Consider the following 20,987-nt stretch of genomic DNA (forward strand, 5'->3'; position numbering starts at 1 on the left):
TTAAGATAGCACTTAACCTATTATATAAGCATGTATAATATTGTCTAAAATGGTGTATGTTTTGTTGGTGTTAATAAATAAATAAATAAATATAAACAATAGTGATCTAAAGCAAGGCTGCTCAACCTTTTGAAGAGTCGGGCCAAACGGTGGATTCAGGCGTCAACGACGAGCCACTTACATGACCTATTTCAGCTACACTCAGGACAAGCGTAATAAAAACCATGTGGCCCTCGGGCCTGGGGTGCCATGCCTAAATAGACAAACTTATTTGTACATTCCTATTTTGTTAATGTAGCAAATCGTCTTAAAGACATTTCAACCAAAATAAATATAAAATTTCAACAGTTTCAGAATACACAAAAGTCTCTCGTTGACTGCAATTAAAAAATGAAACAAGCAACTATTTAGTTTTTCAGTCATGTTTATTTCACAATATCCTACTAAAATATTGACATGAAAGTAATTCCAACGAAATATATTCTTGCTGATTCATATGATGAAGTCGTTTAGAAAGGCCAAGCAGCACCGGTAGTCAACGCGTATAATCCAGTTCTGTAAACAACAAACACAAACAGAATTATAGTTTCAGCCCTTCATGTACCTATTTACTTTTCTTCTGTTACAATTGATGTTGCAACCTTAATATTAGACTTTAAAAGTACAAGCATCTAACAAGTCACATGTGACTGACTCCACAAGTGACTCAGTTGGATCAAACACGATACGACTCAGTCTCATATTTCTTCTGTCTAAATCATCTGGGGTTGGAACCCAAAATAGCCAATTTAAGAGGATCTTACCCAGATTTATTGAATATTGCGTTCCCCATGTTCAAATTAGCGCCGCTACAATTATTATTTTGAGCTTCATTGATGTTGTTACAGCGTCTTCCCACGAATCGGTTGTTCCTGATCGTGGACGCAAACAGGTCAACGGCGCGACTGTGAGAGCAGTTACTGTTGCTACAGCCAGGCTGACGGTTCCTGCCGCCGTTGGGGTAGAAGTCAGCGTGACCGCTGGGGTTCATGATACCCAACAGGCCACCGTCAGTGTGAATGGCTTCAACGTAGCGTCCAGCATTAGGCTGGAGGCGGTTGCTGTTGCTATGCCAAAGGAAACCAGCCGGGTCCAACCCTGGAAATAATAATATAAAACCCTTAATCAATATTAGTTTCGTCAACTTACTATAGTCGATATTAAAGGAGTTCAATTTGTAAGCCTTTCATCAAAATATTTTGGTAGGTACCACCTATCTATGAATAGACTCTAAATATCATGACCATTTCAATGTTCTAAGTTGCTTAGATTCTTTATGTGCGATCGAATAATAAATAAGGTGACTCAAAAGGGAAAAGTCAGAATTTCAAATAGCAACATGATTTTGGTATCAAAAGGATTTGGTAACATAAATACGTAGTCATAGTAAATTAAAAAGCCAGCATGTCGTTTTTACACGACAAAACAATATGAATAGTCTTACTAATATTATAAATGCGAATGTTTGTATGGACGTCTGAATATTTGTTACTCTTTCACGCAAAAGCTACTGAACGGATTTTGATGAAACTTTACAGTATCTATTATTGTTGATAACCCCGAATTACATATAGGCTATAATTTATGACGAACTGTAATAAACTAAATTTCACGCGGGTGAAGCCGCGAGTGTATACTAAAAATAAGCATAACATTAAAATTATCAGTGATTCTCACGGGTTGACCACCTGTTCCTAAATCTGAATGAATAGACTAGGTACACAGCACATCAATATAAACAATATAATCTTGTAAAAAAGTTATTTGCTACTAGCGGCCGCCCGCGACTTCGTACGCGTGGATCCCGTTTTACCCCCTTCATCTATCTTACGCGGTTTAGATTTTTTCATAAAAATGTTTTTTCCCGCTAACTCCAGTTCCCGTGGGAATTTTGCAATATCCTGTTGTAACTTAGTTTTAAGTTTACTAAGATACCTGCATGCCAAATTGCAAGCGTCTAACTTAAGCGGTTTAGATTTTTCATACTAAAGGATTTTCCCGCTAATTACCGTTCCCCTGAGAATCCCTAAGTATACTATTACCTGCCCAGGAGTACGAAAAATAATTTCACAAAGTTTCGTTAAAATCCGTAGAGTACGTTTGGTTCTATAAGGAACATACAGACGGACAGACAGACAGACAAAAATTTTACTGATTGCATTTTTGGCATCAGTATCGATCACTAATCACCCCCTGATAGTTATTTTGAAAATATATTTCATTCAGACTAACGAACAGCAATTCATTTTTATTTATATACATTAAAACCAAAATCAGCTCAATCGGCCCAGCCGTTCTCGAGTTTTAATCAGACTAACGAACAGCAATTCATTTTTATTTATATGTATATATTACGTATATCTCTGACAGTACCTACTGTCATCTGCATTATTAGCTTATTTTTAAAAAATCCGTATCCATTATAATTTTGTTAAAGTTAGCTTTTTATAATACTGATATCATGAACATTACCAGTGACTCTCGAGGGTCTGCCACCAGTCTGGCGACCAGCATTGCCGACGGCGTGAGCGCCCAAGCTGAAGCCGACCAAGTGCACGTTGTTCCAGTTGCCTCCGGCGTTGTTGATCAGCCAAACGAGGAAGTTGCCTAGATGTTGTCCAACGCTGGGGACTCCAGACATGGCGGTGGTGTAGCCCTCGTTAGCGAGCATTCCCCAGTCGACCACAATGACGTTGACGTCAGCCACAGCGAGGAAGGCATCCCTGATGAGAGGGTTCATCCGATGATTGCCGTCGCTGTTCCAGCCGTGCACGATGACTGCCAATCCACGAGTGTTACGGTAGTTGGAATTCCATACACTGTTAATGTTATTGTGGACCAGCACTTGCCTGCTAGTAGGGTTCTGCCTGTGCAACAAAAAAGTTATGACTTGAATTTTTTACAAATGTTTGTAACAAAATTTTGTGTTAGCTCATTTACGCCCGTATTCACGAACGATACTTGCTTAAGTTAAGCAGCAAATCGAACGCACAGCGTTAAATAGAGTTATGTGATTGGTTTGTCGTGTGTCATCTTGTGCGTCCTTGCTAGGGTTCCCAAGCCCAACCCTCCCGGATTGCCCGGGAGACTCCGGAAATAATGGTTAACCTCCCGACCTACCGGAGAACAATATTTTCTCCGGTATTTCTAAAAATTAAATGCATCCATTGCTGCTCGTACTTGTTTATAAAGGACATCATCCACGTTTCATATATTTTTGGTCCAAAATCAAAAGTGCCGGCCAACAAAAAAAAGTGCTGTATTCTGACAGAATACGTATGCCTTAGCATTTGTTACTATGGCACCAAAGCCGTAGCTCCACTGTGCGTCGAGTATTTGAGATCTAAAAGTCATCGACTATTCATACATTTTTTGTTCAAAATCAAAAGTGTCGGCCAATAAAAAAAAAAGTGTTGTATTCTGACAGAATACGTCCGCCTTAGCATTTGTTACTATGGCACCAAAGCTGTAGCACCACTGTGCGTCGAGTATTTGAGATCTAAAATTCATCGACGATTCATACATTTTTTGTTCAAAATCAAAAATATTGGCCGATAAAAAAAAAGTGCTGTATTCTGACAGAATACGTCCGCCTAAGCATTTGTTACTATGACACCAAAGCTGTAGCACCACTGTGCGTCGTAGTATTTGAGATCAAAGTCAGTCGTTTCATATATTTTTAGAACTCAAATACCACGATGCACAGTGGTGCTACAGCTTTGGTGCCATACTAATAAATGCTAAGGCGGACGTATTCTATCAGAATACAGCACTTTTATTTTATGGCCGGCACTTTTGATTTTGGACCAAAATTGATGATGTCCTTTTATCTTTAAAAGAATCAATCACATGGACCAGCATTACTTAACTCCAGGAATTATTAAATATTGATATAGATAGTGACAAATTGTACGATGAGGTAGGACTTTTGCGTGAGGTGCATTTTTTTTAATTCAGGACAGAAATCCCTGTCCAGAATTTAAAAAAAATGGTCACGTTTGTTCTTTCCATTCCTGTCTCTGTTAATGCTTCATTCGAGCGCGTATTCAGCGTGATGTAGCAACTATGGAGCAAGCCCCCCCCCCCCACAATTCTCCCGGTCCTTTCGAGAGTTGGCAAGCCTAGTCCTTGCGCACTGTAAGACCTAATAGTAATGTTTGTGAATACGGGTGTTATTCTGGGATTTATGAACTTGTCATTGCAATCATGTTTGTTTATAAATGCTCCATGTGCCCCTAGGTAATTGAGAGAACGTGCTCAGGAACACAGGACTAAATTAGCTCATAATAATGATGGATGATGTATCTTTATCATATCTCCGTAGGGACTCTGGTTAATTTGAAACAAGATTTATTCAAACCAGATTACTAAAATTGTTGGAATTACCTCGTGAAGAGCCAGTACTGATTGTTGGCTCCATTCCTAGCGCTGTTGTCAAGGACCTGCTGATTGACGGGTTCCTCGAGGTCTACGAGCACTGGGTTGCCCTCGCCGTCCGGCATCCACACGTAGCGGCTCTCGCCCTCCACATAGTGGCTGTTGTCTCTCGGCACCAGAGGAACTGACTTTGCCACGGTCACTACATAACAATATTGAGTGGATGAAGTGTTTTTTTGAAATTTATTTAGTTGCAATTCTTAAAAATCTCAGTGGGCGCTTAGGTAGGTACATGACGTATCTTATTTATTATTTGTTATGATTGTTATGAATATTGCTACAGTCAGTTTAAATTAAATTACTGGCCAGACCTGTGCTTACCATGACATGAGTTTACGGTAGGCGTCCAGTATACAGGGTGGAATTTTGTAACGCCACCTGTCGGGAAAGTACTGTAAATACTGTCTATAGAAAAATTTACTGAAAGAAAACATTCCTTTATTTTTGAAAAGAAAGAGAACTGCATTCAAAGATTTTCGAAAATTTTTCGATAATTCTCTACCATACCATACAATTTCCTGTAACATAATTAAAATAATTTAAGATTACTTGGTTTTCCTTTCATTTGATTTATCAAGTTTGTTAGACAGATTTCATGCTTATATTAACCCTAACGATCGATGCAATATAAATGTAATTTTTAACAGATTTCTATTGGTTCGAATCCCGGGTGAGGCAAGCAAATTTTTGGAAATCTTTGAATGCAGTTCTATTTCTTTTCAAAAATAAAGGAATGTTTTCTTTGAGAAAAAAAATCTATCTACAATATTAAGAGTACTTTCCCTCCAGGTGGCATTACAAAATTCCACCCTGTATAATAGAAGTCTTTGGTAGGCGTGCTCGCTAGCGAGTGAGTAAAAGATTTTAGTTATTGAAAGAAGCCGCTAGGAGCGCTGTACAATTTGTCATACATTTAAATGTAATTTTTCTACGCAGTCGCTAGCGAGCACACCTAACGTAAAGTCACTGATTTAAAAAAAAATACGAACGATTTACTTGTAAAAGTGTAGTAAAAAGCTTCTTAATTATTTTAATTCAGAACTAGAGAAGAACCGAACTAGGTACACCACTTTTGTTATGTTTGACTATTATTCAAAATTCGACTAAGATATGGAAAAAATACACCAAAAATTATTAAAATAATACACTTACAAGCTACGAGGGCTGCGAATACTACGAATGCCTTCATTGTCGAGAAAGCAATAAATCAAATGATTCTATGAAAAGCTTATATATTACAGTTTTTATCAACATATATTTTTATGGAGAATCTTTACAAATATTTGATATGATAACATTATTTTTGTTGCATCAATCAACTATAAACGTATCACTCATTTTTTACAGTAGTTAAAATGGTACAAGTATGTCTGTTTATTTCTAAAAATAATGTAGGTCTGGAGATATAATTACTTATATACAAGTTGTGATTCCATGTTATTCGATGTGTACTCGTAGATATTGTATTTTTTTTAAGTGACAGGAGGCAAACGAGCAGACGCATCACCTGTACCTCTAGTACGAAAAACTTTCGAGTTCGTTTCGTTGCGTATTCAAAGTGTCATCGAAAAATTTTGTATGAAAAATTAAACAGCGCCCCCTAGGGCGGCTATAATATAGGGGGCGCTGTTTAATTTTGTATGAAAAATTAAACAGCGCCCCCTAGGGCGGCTATAATATAGGGGGCGCTGTTTAATTTTTCATACAAAATCTTTCGATGACACTTTGAATACGCAACGAAACGAACTCGAAAGTTTTTCCTACTAGAGGTACTGATGGTAAGTGATTACCGTCGCCCATAGACACCCGCAGACCCAGGGGCGTTACAGGTGCGTTGCCGGCCTTTAAGGTGAAGGGTAATGACACTTATTTCGAGTATTTCAAAGTAAGAAGCAACCAATAAGCTTTTGCATTGACTTACCTATTTCTGTTTAAAACACACGTCTAGAGATGTCTAACACAATACAGGGCTAGTCTCTACAATTCTATACGTACCTAGTTATAAAACAAAGTCACTCCCGTTGTCTGTTCGCTTAGATCTTTTAAACTACGCAACGGACTTTAATGCATATATATATAGGGTGATGGTAGAACAAGGTTTTTTAATGTAATAATCCATAGCACACGTGCGAAGCCAGGGCGGCTCGCTAGTTTGTAATTAAATCGATTTCTAATCAAAAGATGCTCAAAATCCTTTACACGTAGGTGTACGTATGAAACGTTAATCCGATTACGATTTGCAGAGATAATAAATAAATTAATGTTCAAAACACCTTTTATAAAGCAAACATAAAATAAAATTTAAATTCAATCAAACCTATCATTATAATACATTGCCCAATTTAAAATAATATAAAAGCTTGTTGATAAATTGATGGGTTTGCCTACTCAGTTTTTATTAACATGGAGGTTTGCAAGTTGGCTCGTTGGTACTATGTCCAAGAAGGTTTTACTTTATTTTTTTGTAGGTTGCCAGCACTGTGGTGGAAATGCGCGGGGCAGCGCACGCCGCTGATCTTCGCGGGAAAGCGAAACGTCATGTTTAGCACTTTTTTTTTTCTTTTTGTGTAATAATGGCGGATTATTAACCATTAATAAGGCCCAGTTTTTTGATTCATAGTTAAAATAACCAATAGTTAAGTTTGACAGATGTCAAATGACAATTGGTTAAATATCAGAAAAAAATGTTATTTGAACAATGGTTAGCTNGCTTAGCTCTCAGATCATAGAATTAGCTTGACTTTTAGTACATTTTTTAACTATTCGTTAACATTTTGTTAATATTTAACCATTAGTAGCAAAATTTAACAATTAGTTATTTTAACTATGAATCAAAAAACTGGGCCTGAACGTGCACGAGTGTAGGCAAATTAAATAAAACAGTGCGATAACACTCCAAGTTCTCTCAAGAAATCCACATGAGGTCTCATTCATTTAGCAAGCATTTTTTATGAAAGTACTAATAGAGTAGTAGAAAATGGCAATGCCAGAATTTGTATGGAAGGTGGCGTCTTTTATTTTTCGCGCGGCCATCGACCAAACCTAATTTTTTTATATAAAATAGTATAATAAACCAAAATTTCTATGACATGTATACCTCTAATCTCAGTCTGAACTGAGTTACGAGCATTAGAAGTTTGATGATTTTACATACCTACTAGTTTTGCTTTCTGTGCGCAAATTTTGTAAGAAATTGCAACAAAATAGTGACATTGTATGTGTAAACAAACAATACCATCCATTATCTAGGCTCCAGCCATCAGTGTGGAGCAGAATCAGCGCAATAAAAAAAAGACGTCACCATTTTGTTGCAATTTCTTACAAAACTTGCGCGCAAAAAGCAAATCTACGTAGTAGGTACCTATGTAAAATCATCAAACTTCTAATGCTCGCAACTCAGTTTAGAGGTATACATGTCATAGTTAGTTTGGTTTATTACACTATTTTGTAACCAAAAAACATGGTTTGGTCGATGGCCGGGCGAAAAAATAAGACGCCAATTTCCGGCAATGTCTTTTATCCACGAATCCAATAATATGTGTGGTATTATGAAACGGGAAATTGATTCTATTAACTTTATATTGCACACTAATAAATTTTATTAAAACTGGCTAAATCTGTAAATCGCACAAAGCCTCTTCATTGTATGTAGTAAGTAGATAAGTTTATGTGAGTACCTACCTCAGTCGTACAACAAAAACAATGTTATTCATTTTCTATTTGCAGTTTTTCTTTTTTTAAGATTATTAGCAATTTGTATTGCCCAAATTACTAATAGTCCCTTTAGCCCCTCCTGGTAAGCTAAATAAGCTTGTGTTACGAGTGGGCTCACCACAATAGTCGAGCGACGGTGGGTTTCGAACCCGTTTCCTCGGATCTCGAGTCGGCCTCCCCGACCCTATCACCGTTCGGCTATCGTGGCTATATTGTTAATGTATATACATATATGTGTATAATGTTGCAGGTAATTAACAATACTCAATAGAAAAACAAAGACGATTGTGTGTTTCAGCTTTATTGACGCAAAAGGATCTCCTCCAAAATACATTAATGTTGACATCTTGATCATACACGGTTGGTTAGATGACTTAGAAAGGCCAAGTACTGCCAGTTATGAGTGAGTATAATCCAGTCCTGTAAAGAATAAATACGATTACAAACTGTAATTTTTCGTTCTTCATTTGTTCTTCATAGCCTGGGCCACGGAATAGACGGATTTTTTTTTTTAAGTTAGACCTATCAGATTACGAGTTATGATTTTTTGAAAACTTACATTTTCTATTTAACAAAATATAATTGCTAGGTTATTTACATTACATCGCCACATGGGCACTTTAACAACAAATAACTTACAGTATTTTGATGACAAAGGTTCAAATTGATAACCTACTTATTCAAATAGCTCCATCTTACCCAGATTTGTTGATTAATGCGTTTCCCATGTTCAGGGCAGCGCCGTTGCAAGTTGCCAGTTGGGCTTCCCAAATGTTGACGCAGCGTCTCCCTACGAAGCGGTTCTGTCTGACAGATGACGCAAAAAATTGGTAGGCACGGCCATGAGAGCAATTAATGTCTCCTCCGCAACCTGGCTGCCTCCTGCCACCATTGGGGTAGAAATCAGCGTGGCCGCTGGGGTCGTTGATTCCCAAGACTGCGCCTTCGGTGTGAATGGCTTCAACGTAGCGTCCAGCGTTGGGTTGTAGACGGTTTGCGTTGTTGTGCCAACGGTAGCCAGCGGGGTCCAATCCTGGTAAACGAAACCAATCTCATAGTTGCAACTGTTTCATAAAAGAAGTAAATTAAATAGATTCCTGAATCTGAATGAAGACTACAGCACATCAATATAAACAATTTATGATATCTCGTAAAAAAGCTGTTTGCTATTATATCTCTGACAGTACCTACTGCCATCTGCACTAATAGCTTATTTTCAAAGATTCCGTATCCATAATATTTTTGTGAAAGTTAACAACTCTTTATAATACTAATATCATGAATATTACCAGTGACCCTCGAGGGTCTGCCACCAGTCTGGCGACCAGCATTGCCGACGGCGTGAGCGCCCAAGCTGAAGCCGACCAAGTGCACGTTGTTAAAGTTGCCTCCGGCATTGTTGATCAGCCAAACTAGGAAGTTGCCGATATGTTGGCCGACGTTGGGTACACCAGCGGCGGCAGTAGAGTACCCCTGGTTAGCGAGAGCGTTCCAGTCAACTACAATAACGTTGACGTCAGCCACGGCGAGGAAGGCGTCCCTGACCATAATATTGACTGGAGCATTGGCGTTGCCGTTCCAGCCGTGCACGATGACGACCAGCCCGCGTGTGTTGCGGTAGTTGGAGTTGTGTACGCTGTTGACGTTGTTGTGGACCAGCACTTGTGCAGCGGTCGGGTTCTGCCTATGAGAAAAAAAGTTTAAAAATGAAGCTGAAGAAATGTATTATGTTATTCTTAACTGAAAATATAAATTGACGGCATATGTGGATACCTGGTGAAGAGCCTGTACTGGTTGTTGGCGCCGTTCCTGGTGGGGTCCGCGAGGACCGCGTGGTCGACGGGCTCCTCGAGGTCTACGAGCACTGGGTTGCCCTCGCCGTCCGGCATCCACACGTAGCGGCTCTCGCCCTCCACATAGTGGCTGTTGTCTCTCGGCACCAGAGGGATTGCCGCGGCCACTGCATATTTTTATATTTTATTTTAAAATATTAAAAAATACTGGGTAAACGCAAATTAAAAATCTTTAATACATTCAAAAATAGTCCGTATTCAGAAATTAAAAATCTTTACTAGTTATATAAATAAAAGAAACAACATTTTTAGAGTACTAAGCTAATAAATTAAAATACAATAAACAACAACTTGAGTAAAACCACATTTTGTGATCAAACGATCGTAAATCGCTAATACGCTAATCGTAACAAATGATGGAAAATGGGCAAACGTCCAAATGGACACACTAACACTTTTATTAAAAACTAAAAAATCACAAAATTCACAAATAAAATCATAAAGAATACTAACAAGCTACGAGAGCTACGAACGCTACGATAACTTTCATGGTTGAGCAATGACCAAAATGGATCAGTGAAAGCTTATATAAGTGTTTATCACTAATTACGGAATATAAACAACTAGTTGTTAGATCAATATCTGATTTATAAACATCAATCATTTTCTAATCAATCGCCGCACGTGTATAAAAATAAAGTTTGTAGATATATGCGTTTGTTAAAGGTATGTCTGACGCAACTGACAAAGCTATCATGATATTTCATATTACCAGAGAGTGTACTGAAGTCGCTATCCTTATAGGTGGGATGTGACAAAGCCTATAAAAATAACAACCTGCAATGGTTAACTGAGAAATACTTAAATGTCTTATTTTGACAAAAAGTCATTTACGCGATAGGTGCCACGGGATAGCGCTAGTTTTTGAATATGATATTAGGTACCTAAATCGTTTGCAAGTATAAGGCTGCGTTTTGACTAAAGATGTCCGAGATTGCTGAGCAGTGCGGTTAGTAATACCTTGCAAAGCTATGAACATAATATTTTGACGGCCGTTTGGTGAAGTTACTTGCTTACCGCAATACTGTCATCCAGAGGTTGCGGATTCGAACCCCTAAAAAACACTACGAGTAAAAAGTACTAAATAGTTCTTTCCTACTCGACAGTTTTCTACGCTCTCTTTTACGTGTTGTTTTCCCTCCAAAATAGCTTCTGCTGCTGTGATCCATGAGACAAATACGACCCAGTGAGTGACTTCAACACCATGCTGTGAGCTGAGAAAACAATCACATCCAAGTGGAAACACAGCCTTAGTGTTGTGTTGACAAGAGTGTAATGATTTGCCCGATTTTATTGATAACTTTGGAAATTCTAATCCGATTTTTGATAATATTGTGTTGACACACCCATACATAGTACTTGTTTANCTTTGATGTGGTCAATTAGTGTGAGTAATGGGCAATGACTGTACTTTTTGGAGGATTTTAAATTTATTTCAATATTTTCTAAGTTACGTAAGTTTTAACTAAAAACTGTTAATATTCTGTTTAACAGTTTATTGAGTTATAAGAAAAAAGTCATAAATGGTCGATAATTAAAATACTTTCTTTAATTTTTCATCTCAATGTGTTTGAAATCTTTAAGTGGGCAATAGCTATACGGTTTACCCTACTTGTTTATCGGTTATTAATCAGCAACAGATTTAAAAAGATAATATTTTTTCGAATATAAATACCTGTTACCTTAAGTGCAAGATTAATTTACGTTTCTACGCCTCAGCCTCACCTTCGAATAGTTTATGAAATTTCATTAACAAGCTATACTAGACTATGAAATGATAATTATTTCTGTTACTTCTTTATTCGGTATACAAAATTAAATTCTTTCTCTGAAATGATCTTTCATTTACAATATACATATTATTGAGCATAACGGTGAATCTCTTGCCCTGCAGGCTGCATCTCATCTGTGTGCCTACCATGAGTTTACGTTAGGTGAGCTCGCTAGCGAATACGTCAAAAAATTCTATGAAGATTTTATTTCTTGAAAGTAGCCGCTAGGGGCGCTGCACAATATGTCATACATTTAAATATCATTTTTTTACGCAGTCGCTAACGAGCACAACTAACGTAAACTCATGGTAGGCACACTGATGGAATTTTCCTAATTTCCTACGTTCATCTTTCATCGTTTGGTAGAACTCGTGAAGAATTTTTAGGATCAGTAATTAGTTTTACGATATCTCGTATAGTTTTTAATATTGTGTGGCTGTACTAAATGTATGGATACTAGAAACGTTGAATTTTCCGATAGGTAGATCCTTATTTTATTATCATCATTATGAAATTATGAAATCTATGAAAATAATTTATTAATATTATAAGCTGTAATCCGATTACGTTTTGTCCGTGTACCGTTTGACAACGCTAGCTGTGGAATGGTGCGAGCCTCGTGGGGGGCAAAGAATATAATAATAAGTATAAAATTGTGTGATAATCACGGCGGGTGTCATCAAAGTTTATAATGTAAGCACACAGTACTTAAACTAGTCGTCATAGTAAACACAAAGTCTACTTAGGCTGTGTTGCACCACCTAACTTTAACCGTAATTATAACGATAACCAGTGTTGATCGTAATAACCGATGTTGAACCAGGCGCGCATCATGAACCCCTCCGGTCACGTGGACTTTTACCCCAATGATGGTGGGCGTCCTCAGCCGGGCTGCGGAAACAACCGAGTGAATAATGACAGCCAGTTCGATGACAGAGGAGCTATCGGCCACATCAGCTGCTCGCACAGTCGGGCGTAAAGAGATTAAAAGATTTATTATTAGCAATCGCAGTATTTAGGTACGTGAATCACATCAGCTATCTTGTAACTTACCTATTCAAATACGATTAGAAAGACTAAGCGGACTTGGCTTGATTATAAAAAAATACAATAAGCACATTAATTTCATTTGTCTGAAACTAAATAATACTGCTACCTAAAAAAATATCCGTATCAACTGTACCTTTTGTTTAACTGTTTTCATAATATTTCTTTTATATTTCAGAGCTTCTGGTCTGTATGCACTGAGGACTGACAACTCATGGCCTTTCTAGGACAATATTTTAAAGATACCTACAACTGAAAATCACAATACGACATTAAAGGGCAACTTTATCGAATCTTGTTTTTTTGTACCTACACTACTTGCCCCTGAGATTACCTACATCATCAGTCAATAGGAGTACGCAATCCCATTTCCCATAAATACAAAATTAAGAAGTCATTCATTTCGTAGCTTTAAGGTGACTAAAAAAATACCAGGGAAAGGCAGTATGAATTGCATAACCGTTTGAGTGCCTACCTATCTCAGTAAACGACTACATAAACAGCTCAGCGTTCGTTCGTTTCAGCCGAAAGACGTCCACTGCTGGACAAAGGCCTCCCCCAAGGATTTCCACAAAGACCGGTCCTGCGCCGCTCGCATCCAGTTCTTGGAAAGTAATCCTTGATAGTTAATCTCATAATTCTTATTGAACAACATAATCGGCCTCACCTCCCAAGTTTGGTAGAAAATCGCTGATTTCAGCTTGGATACTCGTAATCATAGCTTTCACAAAGGTAATTCTAGATTCTAAAACTCTATTTTTACGAAGATTTTAATCCACTTCTTGAGAAATCCGTTCGTACAGAGACTTGAAAAAGCTTCTCATCCTTATCCTTCAATGCAATTAGCTAAAAGAGTCATTATGTATCATTAAAGAAAAGAAAAATGTATTTCCCTAATATGCAATGATGGCAATGATGGCCTCGTAACGTTAAGTGTTCTATTAGTTCTATTGCTATTAGTATATAATTACGTAATTATTATCTTTGCACCATACAATTTTTGCTGCGGGACGCTAAAACACACCATATCGCAATTTGATTAGAGAGTTTTTAATTATTTATGTAGATAATAAACTAATAAATTATCTAGAATCTTTATTTTAGGAGTAATTAATTATAGTTGCCTACATATTATACCTAATTAGTGGTGATAATGCACAAACCCTTTTTGGATTGCTCTCACTGAAATCATACAAAAAGTTACCTTTACCTTACTTTGAAATAGCTTACGAAATTGGAATATTTTTTATGTAATGTTTGTAATGTATGTTAAGCTTGAGCAGACTCTACATATTATTATGTAAACTATTGCATATAACTTAACACGTTGAGTGCGAAACCAGGTCTATAGACCTTGTGTACGTCTCGCTTACCGTGCGGCTAAGAAAATTATAGTCTTCCTTGTCGTGCGAAAGGCATAACTTCAATTGGGTCCGGTGTAGGAAAGTGATGAATATATATCTATGATGTATTCTTAAAATAGAATCCAATGATGTACCTACCTTAATACCAGGTTTTTAGACCTGGTACCGCACGGAAGTAATAAAATGTCTTCACAATGCGAAACCAGGTCGAAGCACCTTGTACCCTGCGCACCTGGTACCGCACCCCACGCTAGCTTCGTGCAGCCAGTGTTGCCTCGCATTCGTAAGAAACGCACATGTCGACATGGCGTCAAGAGAAACAAACAAAATCAAAACTGCAAATTGATTTTAATATAATTTGCTACACGATTGCTAATTTAAATAATGTTTTTCGTGACAAACATTTGAAGTTGTAACTAAATGTTATTAAATAATATGTTTTCTTTAAATATAGCTTATTTAANAAATTTGGCATAGAGATAGTTTGAGTCCCGGGAAAGAACATACGATAGTTTTTATCCCGGTTTTTGAAACAGGGACGCGCGCGATAAAGTTTTTCTGTGACAGACAAAATTCCACGCGGGCGAAGCCGCGGGCGGAAAGCTAGTAACAAATAATATTTATTACAAATAATGGTTATGTGAAATATTATTTATATTAAACAAAATTACATCAAATGAGTCTTAGATTAAGTAAGGTTTATATCAAATGTCTTTATGCGTAGTGATTGGTATCTGAAATAAAATTATTAGAAATGATGTATTATGTGAAGTAAAATTTTTTAACATATACAAAGTATATGTTAAAAAATTATATCAAGTGTTATTATAACATACGTTTATTATACAATATGAACGTTATTGAAATGAATTTATATCATATAAACTTATATAAACTGTCACGCACCCGTCTCACTGAATATGTATTATAAATAGTTGTAAAAAGTTATAAGAATGAAATCCGCTTGCAATTGATTTTTGTAGGTATCTACCGAAACAGTGCTCAACTCTGAGGCGAACTAAATTACATCTTATTTTTGGCGACATTGAGTAGACATTTCTTTGAATACCTTTGCTATGAAATATGTGCCTGTACATAAAGTTCTTTTTTGTCTGAACAGGTACAGCCTATGCGAAATGAGCGTGTGCTGGAATATGTACGGCGGGAATGACTTCAAGTCAGCTAACGACCCGACCCCGCCCAAGAAGACGGTCACTATCGACGACCCTAGGAAACAAGGCTCTCCGACTACTGCCAAGTAAGTAATCACTACAAGGACTAAGAATTTTCTAAATCATGCCACTGATTGCTCCGCCTCTCAATAAAAAATGAGACTCTTAAATAAGTTTATTATTTTAATGAATATTTAAATTGATTAAATAGGCAATGGTTTACCCATAATTAAAATGGTGTTTTTAAAGCGTTAGTAGTAATGGGCCCACTTTTCTTGACGGTCTGTCCAGTTTTTCTCACGCCCATATTATAATTTTTCATTTTCGTTTTTCGATTGGGTTGGTTTGAACTTCCCTAACCCTAACCAAAGTGCCATCCATTACACTTCTCATTTTCAAATTACTATATTTGTACCTAGGCGTAACAAAGACTACGAGCCGTACGAAAGCCCCCGGGGGCTAAGCGGCGGCGTCAGCTGGGCCAACGGCAGCGAGCGAGCGCGCGCGCACACTAGGACTCCGCCCCGGCGCGACCTGCGTACGCGCGGAGGCCCAGGCCGCGACCCGCACACTTGCGTCAAGCTCTGCCTCACTAAGGTGCGTATTAACCATTGAACTAGGCGTAACAAAGACTGCGAGCCTTACAAAAGCCCCCGGGGGCTAAGCGACGGCCTCAGCTGGGCCAACGGCAGATGATAATGATGATTTAAGCTGTCTGAAAAATTTCATTATTTATTTCTGAATGCCAACAATTCGTGCTACCAAACTTTCGCTCCTTCATATTTTTTGCCTCTCATAATGATAAAGTGCGCTTTAACAAATACATGCAGCTGTGTGGAAAGTGTGAATATGGACTCAATTCGGTATAATTTTCGATTTGCACGCACTATCGGCCGCAGTTCCAGCTACCCATTTCCGTTTTTTCTCTCACCCATCAAAATGGATAACTGGAACAGTACAGTGTCATTTATGAGTATAATAATATTATTTACTTATTTGTTCAGGTCAAGTTCCAACACGAAGTGTACCCATCTGGCGGCATGCACGCGTCTCGGCAGACGCTCGCCATAAGCAAGATAGAAGTGCTGGACCGACTGGTCTGCAGCGACATCAACAAGCTGCTCAGCCAGTACAAACTCAAAGACGAACCAGAGCGGAAGAATGCGCATATGGTAAGAATGATTAGATTTTTGTGATAGAAAATAAAATGTGTATATTTAAAGATTTTGTTTATAATAATCAGGACTGAATCTCTTCGTTTCCAAATGGGTTGTCATCAATTTGTTCATTTCTTTTTATTCCATCAACAAAATTTTGATTTATTGTGTGACGTCAACGTAAAAAGAAATCAAGACATAGAAACAAATATTTTATGTAAAACTTTTAACTATAAACCTGTTTATATGTGAATCTAGCGCAATAAGATAATAATTGAATGTACAATTACTATTTTCTTGAGTCTTTTTGACTGCACAAATTCACGAGTACCAATATCTCTTCCAGTTGGTAGTAAAAGCAGTCCACTTGCGGCCCGACCCGGCGCTGACTGCACAGGAGTGCTGCTTAAAAGTGTCGCTGCTACCGCTGCGGTTCAACCTGGACCAAGACACGCTAGCGTTCCTTGTGGGATTCTTCTCCAAACTTGGCACTGATGAGGCTACAGGTATGTGCCGTTTTGAGAGCCTTCGGACTCTTTCTCCAAAGGCTGTACCCTAAAACTTGCGAGAACTTGCGGCTTTAGTTGTACCAATAGCCGTGCGCCCGCGCCGCGCGTGCCGAAACACCGTATCACGTGACTACCCCACACTGAGCTGCAGCTTCTCAGCTGCTCATACTATTTTTCAATACAGGCGTGCGTGCGCTCGTGCAAGTTTTAGCGTCGGCCCTTAAAGTTTTCATTTCATTGTTTTTCATTTTAAAATTGTGTTTAACACTATATCTCATATCGATAGCCCAATAAATATATAAAAAAAACATTTCCACCACCTCTATTTTAAAGTGACATTTCCATACATTAAGAGCGTTTACGTCTAGCGTGGCATGTCAAGTTTAGGTAATTTCGATGCTAGTTTTATTCACACTAAAATAATTATGACTGTGTGCGTGTTCTCACGCTCTATAGTCAAATCAAAATACTTTGATCCACCATCGTAAAAGTATGCCAGGCTGTCAAGTGACAGTCCTAATCAATAATAAATACGTAAATTCTTTATCAAATAGTAAATTATCAAAGGTTTTTTACTATTTTGAGAATATTTTATACAGCCTATGTTCAGCAGAAAAATTTTTGAATTTTAATTGTGAGAGATTTTTTCAAATCGGTTCTATTCAAAACAAACTTTTCCTGTTTACTATTCTGTCTTATTTGTAAAATATTTAGACTAAATTATTAAAACATCTTTGTTTGTTACTTTTTTAAATTTTTATTAAAACTTAATTTAAACTATCGATATTTGTATTTCACATCCCTAGAATACCCACCAGACTTCCCTATTCAGTGCGGCACAGGGTGCATAAGCCTTGTATTTTAAATATAGCTATAATTTTTATACTAAACAAGTTATTCACGAACGCCTTCAGGTGTATGTCAATAAATGCATTATTATTAATATTCAAAGAAATAAAACACAATATCTATTAACATGAAGCCAAAAATAAAATCAATATATCTTAAATATTACAAGGTAAATATTACAGCTTTCTGCCCCGTACAACCAAACTGTGGAATGGACTGTCGTCTGCGGTGTTTCCGGACGGATACGACCTGCAAGCTTTCAAGAGGAGAGCGTATCTTTACCTTAAAGGCCGGCAACGCACCTGTAACGCCCCTGGGTCTGCGGGTGTCTATGGGCGACGGTAATCACTTACCATCAGGTGATCCGTTTGCTCGTTTGCCTCCTATCACATAAAAAAAAAAAGGTCTTTAAGCCTTGTGCAGCCACAATGTAAGTTTTAATACCAGGTTTACTGACCTTGTACCGAAGGAATGGAAAGTATTAGAAAGTTACTGCCGCAGCAAAGGTGTTAAAATATGTAAATTAATTACTATCTCTATTATTAACTGCGGATCCATAAAAAGTATGCAGTTATTAACTTGAAATGAAGAAATATTACTTGATAATTACATAATAACACCCTTGATATTGAAACTAACACTTGCAAAAGTGAAAGAAGTGTCGAAGGAAGTATTAAAAGACGAGAATATAATTCGAAGTTAAAAGAAGAAACATGGACCCCACTAAACAATCATACGCTTTCAATACTACTGTTACTCTTTGGATAATATTTGGGTTATGGTCAAACAAATCATCCAACAAATTCTATAAATGGTATTGCTTCGTTTTCGTAACTTTGACTACGGCGTTACACTTCGTTTTTTACACATTGAATTTGATATACACCCCACGAAAGATAGAAATATTCGCGACACAGGCCGTGTACTACTTTTCTTCAGTTTCTGGACTGTTCAAAATCGGCACGGTCCTCACAAAACAGCAAGAAATTTTATCCACGTTTGAAATTATTGACTGCAAGGAATTTCTTGGCAACTGTTCTGAAACTAAGAAATATCTTCAACAATTTAGAAGAACATATTTTCGATATTTTCGACTGTATTTAACGTTCTGTATGTGTTGTGCTGTCGTATTTCTTTGTGGTTTGCCCTTAGTGAACTACTTCTTCCGACATGAGGACCTGAAACTACCTGTATGCGAATATTATTTCCTGACCGACGAAGTCCGAAAGAACTATATTTTCTACTGGTTCGACTACCAAATACTGGGCCTTATTGTAACAATCGTGTATAATTCTACTACTCACACGTTTCTGTGTGGGTTAATATTAATGGGAATAACTCAGTTTAAAATACTGAATTTTAATATCGCTAGTATTCGACTTGATGAAGACATTGAGATCAATAATCAAGAAGAAAGGGAGCAAGCGTTAATTAATAAACTTAACCAATGTTTGAAACACTACGACATCATCCTTAAGTAAGTGATTAACTTCTAAATACATAGGCTTATTGTTTACATCTCCTGGAGATGGCTACAACTGCTTTTCTATTATTTTCTTTTCTCGTTGTTACAGGTATTGTGAAAATGTTCAAAATATAGCAGACGTCTTTTTCTTTGTACAATTCAGTTTGGCGGCCATAACCATATGTTTCTGCATGTACATGCTTATTTTGGTACCAACTTGTTTTTAGAGTTCTGTAGTGAATCACGTTATTATTTCCTTGGTCTATTTAGTGAAACTTATTTCCAACATCTCCTTCTTTTTTCAGGATTTAAGTGACAAGGACAAGGTTTTCACAACATGTTTCATAAGCGCCATGCTACTAGAAAATTACACGCCTTCCTTTTTAGGAAGTCATCTTACGGCCGAGGTATCTTTTGCATATTATAAAATACATTAATCCTTATTGCTAGTATGTCTGTGAATTGTCAATCATTTATTGTTTTTCACAGAGCGATAATCTGCGAATTGCAGCGTACAGTTGCAATTGGACACCTCGCTCGCACTCCTTCAAAAAAAGTCTCATATTGCTTATGGAACGAGCACACAGGCCTGTGGTTATCGTTGCCCTTAAAATGGTGCCCATAAATTTAGAAACCTTTGCTTCGGTAAGATTCTTTTTACGCTTTCTCATGAAATATGCTTTAAATTTTTTAAATGTCTACCCTGTAATTGTGTTTTTCAGATGGTAAAAACGGCCTACTCATTCTTCACTCTGCTAAGTGGCGCACAAGAATAAATTCAAGAAAAGTATTCTATAGAAAAATATTTGGATGATACCTATTTTGCACACTACTATTATATTTTTCACGTACACTAGTAAACTTAATAGAAGATGCTACAAATATCAGTAATTAGTTATTAACCAAAATAACAGATAAAATATTCTAAAATAGTTATAATTTATGTTAATACTTATTGTCCTATTCAAGATTCATTTTGTGATAGCATAACACAATCTGATGTATTATGTTATTGATAAATAATGATAAAGTAATTAATAAATCAGTCAGTTCAGATTATTCAGATAGGTAATCAGTCATTACGTAATAATTAAAAAAATATTTTACAATTTAAATAAATGGTTGCGTACCTCTAGATGAGATAATTATGGTAGAGTTTGAAGTTTGCCCAGTGATAATAATATCCCATCAAAAACAATACTTGTCAAAAAAACCAAGTCTCGCAACTCAGTTGTTCTACGGTAAAAAGTTGTGAGATCCATGTTATTACCAAGTCCAGGCCAGGAAATCTTTAACGTTTTACATAAATTACTGACTTGGCCATCGCACTAAATAATTTAATTTACACGTGTTTTCATGCGATGACCAAGTCAATATATTTATGTAAAACGTTAAAGATTTCCTGGCCTGGACTTGGTAATACATGGATCTCATAACTTTTTACCGTAGAACAACTGAGTTGCGAGACTTGGTTTTTTTGACAAGTATTGTTTTTGATGGGATCTCATTTCTTTTTGTATTTTGTAGACAGCAGTTATGTATCTAGAAAACTGGACCGAAATTGAAAAATTTTACTCGACTTGGCGGTTGCACTACCGTGCCCCCAAAT

General features: G+C 37.1%; 4 protein-coding genes across 4 annotated transcripts; 2 read left to right on the top strand and 2 right to left on the bottom strand.

Moving 5' to 3' along the window:
• Positions 1-401: 401 nt before the first annotated feature.
• Positions 402-5,704, bottom strand: LOC114349601 (pancreatic triacylglycerol lipase-like). The gene is made up of 5 exons (XM_028300027.1): positions 5,629-5,704; positions 4,426-4,618; positions 2,512-2,906; positions 804-1,137; positions 402-555 (listed from the first exon to the last, which is right to left on the bottom strand). The coding sequence occupies exons 1-5, from the start codon at positions 5,663-5,665 to the stop codon at positions 510-512; spliced, it is 1,005 nt and encodes a 334-aa protein (XP_028155828.1). The 5' UTR covers positions 5,666-5,704; the 3' UTR covers positions 402-509.
• A 2,766-nt stretch (positions 5,705-8,470) lies between these two features.
• LOC114349600 (lipoprotein lipase-like) lies at positions 8,471-10,686 on the bottom strand. The gene is made up of 5 exons (XM_028300026.1): positions 10,497-10,686; positions 9,964-10,150; positions 9,480-9,874; positions 8,890-9,223; positions 8,471-8,610 (listed from the first exon to the last, which is right to left on the bottom strand). Exons 1-5 carry the CDS (start codon positions 10,645-10,647, stop codon positions 8,565-8,567), a joined length of 1,113 nt encoding a protein of 370 aa, XP_028155827.1. The 5' UTR covers positions 10,648-10,686; the 3' UTR covers positions 8,471-8,564.
• A 4,652-nt stretch (positions 10,687-15,338) lies between these two features.
• LOC114349579 (autophagy-related protein 2 homolog B-like) lies at positions 15,339-17,358 on the top strand. Its single transcript, XM_028299992.1, has 5 exons — positions 15,339-15,484; positions 15,818-15,995; positions 16,403-16,570; positions 16,902-17,061; positions 17,351-17,358. Exons 1-5 carry the CDS (start codon positions 15,363-15,365, stop codon positions 17,356-17,358), a joined length of 636 nt encoding a protein of 211 aa, XP_028155793.1. The 5' UTR covers positions 15,339-15,362.
• Positions 17,359-18,743: 1,385 nt separating this feature from the next.
• LOC114349631 (odorant receptor 7a) lies at positions 18,744-20,440 on the top strand. The gene is made up of 5 exons (XM_028300085.1): positions 18,744-19,390; positions 19,488-19,587; positions 19,684-19,785; positions 19,868-20,023; positions 20,101-20,440. The coding sequence occupies exons 1-5, from the start codon at positions 19,026-19,028 to the stop codon at positions 20,152-20,154; spliced, it is 777 nt and encodes a 258-aa protein (XP_028155886.1). The 5' UTR covers positions 18,744-19,025; the 3' UTR covers positions 20,155-20,440.
• The last annotated feature ends 547 nt before the right edge of the window (positions 20,441-20,987 follow it).

Source organism: Ostrinia furnacalis, unplaced genomic scaffold (genome assembly GCF_004193835.3).
Source record: "Ostrinia furnacalis isolate ACB-3 unplaced genomic scaffold, ASM419383v2 OfSCF0694, whole genome shotgun sequence".
Taxonomy (NCBI): domain Eukaryota; kingdom Metazoa; phylum Arthropoda; class Insecta; order Lepidoptera; family Crambidae; genus Ostrinia; species Ostrinia furnacalis.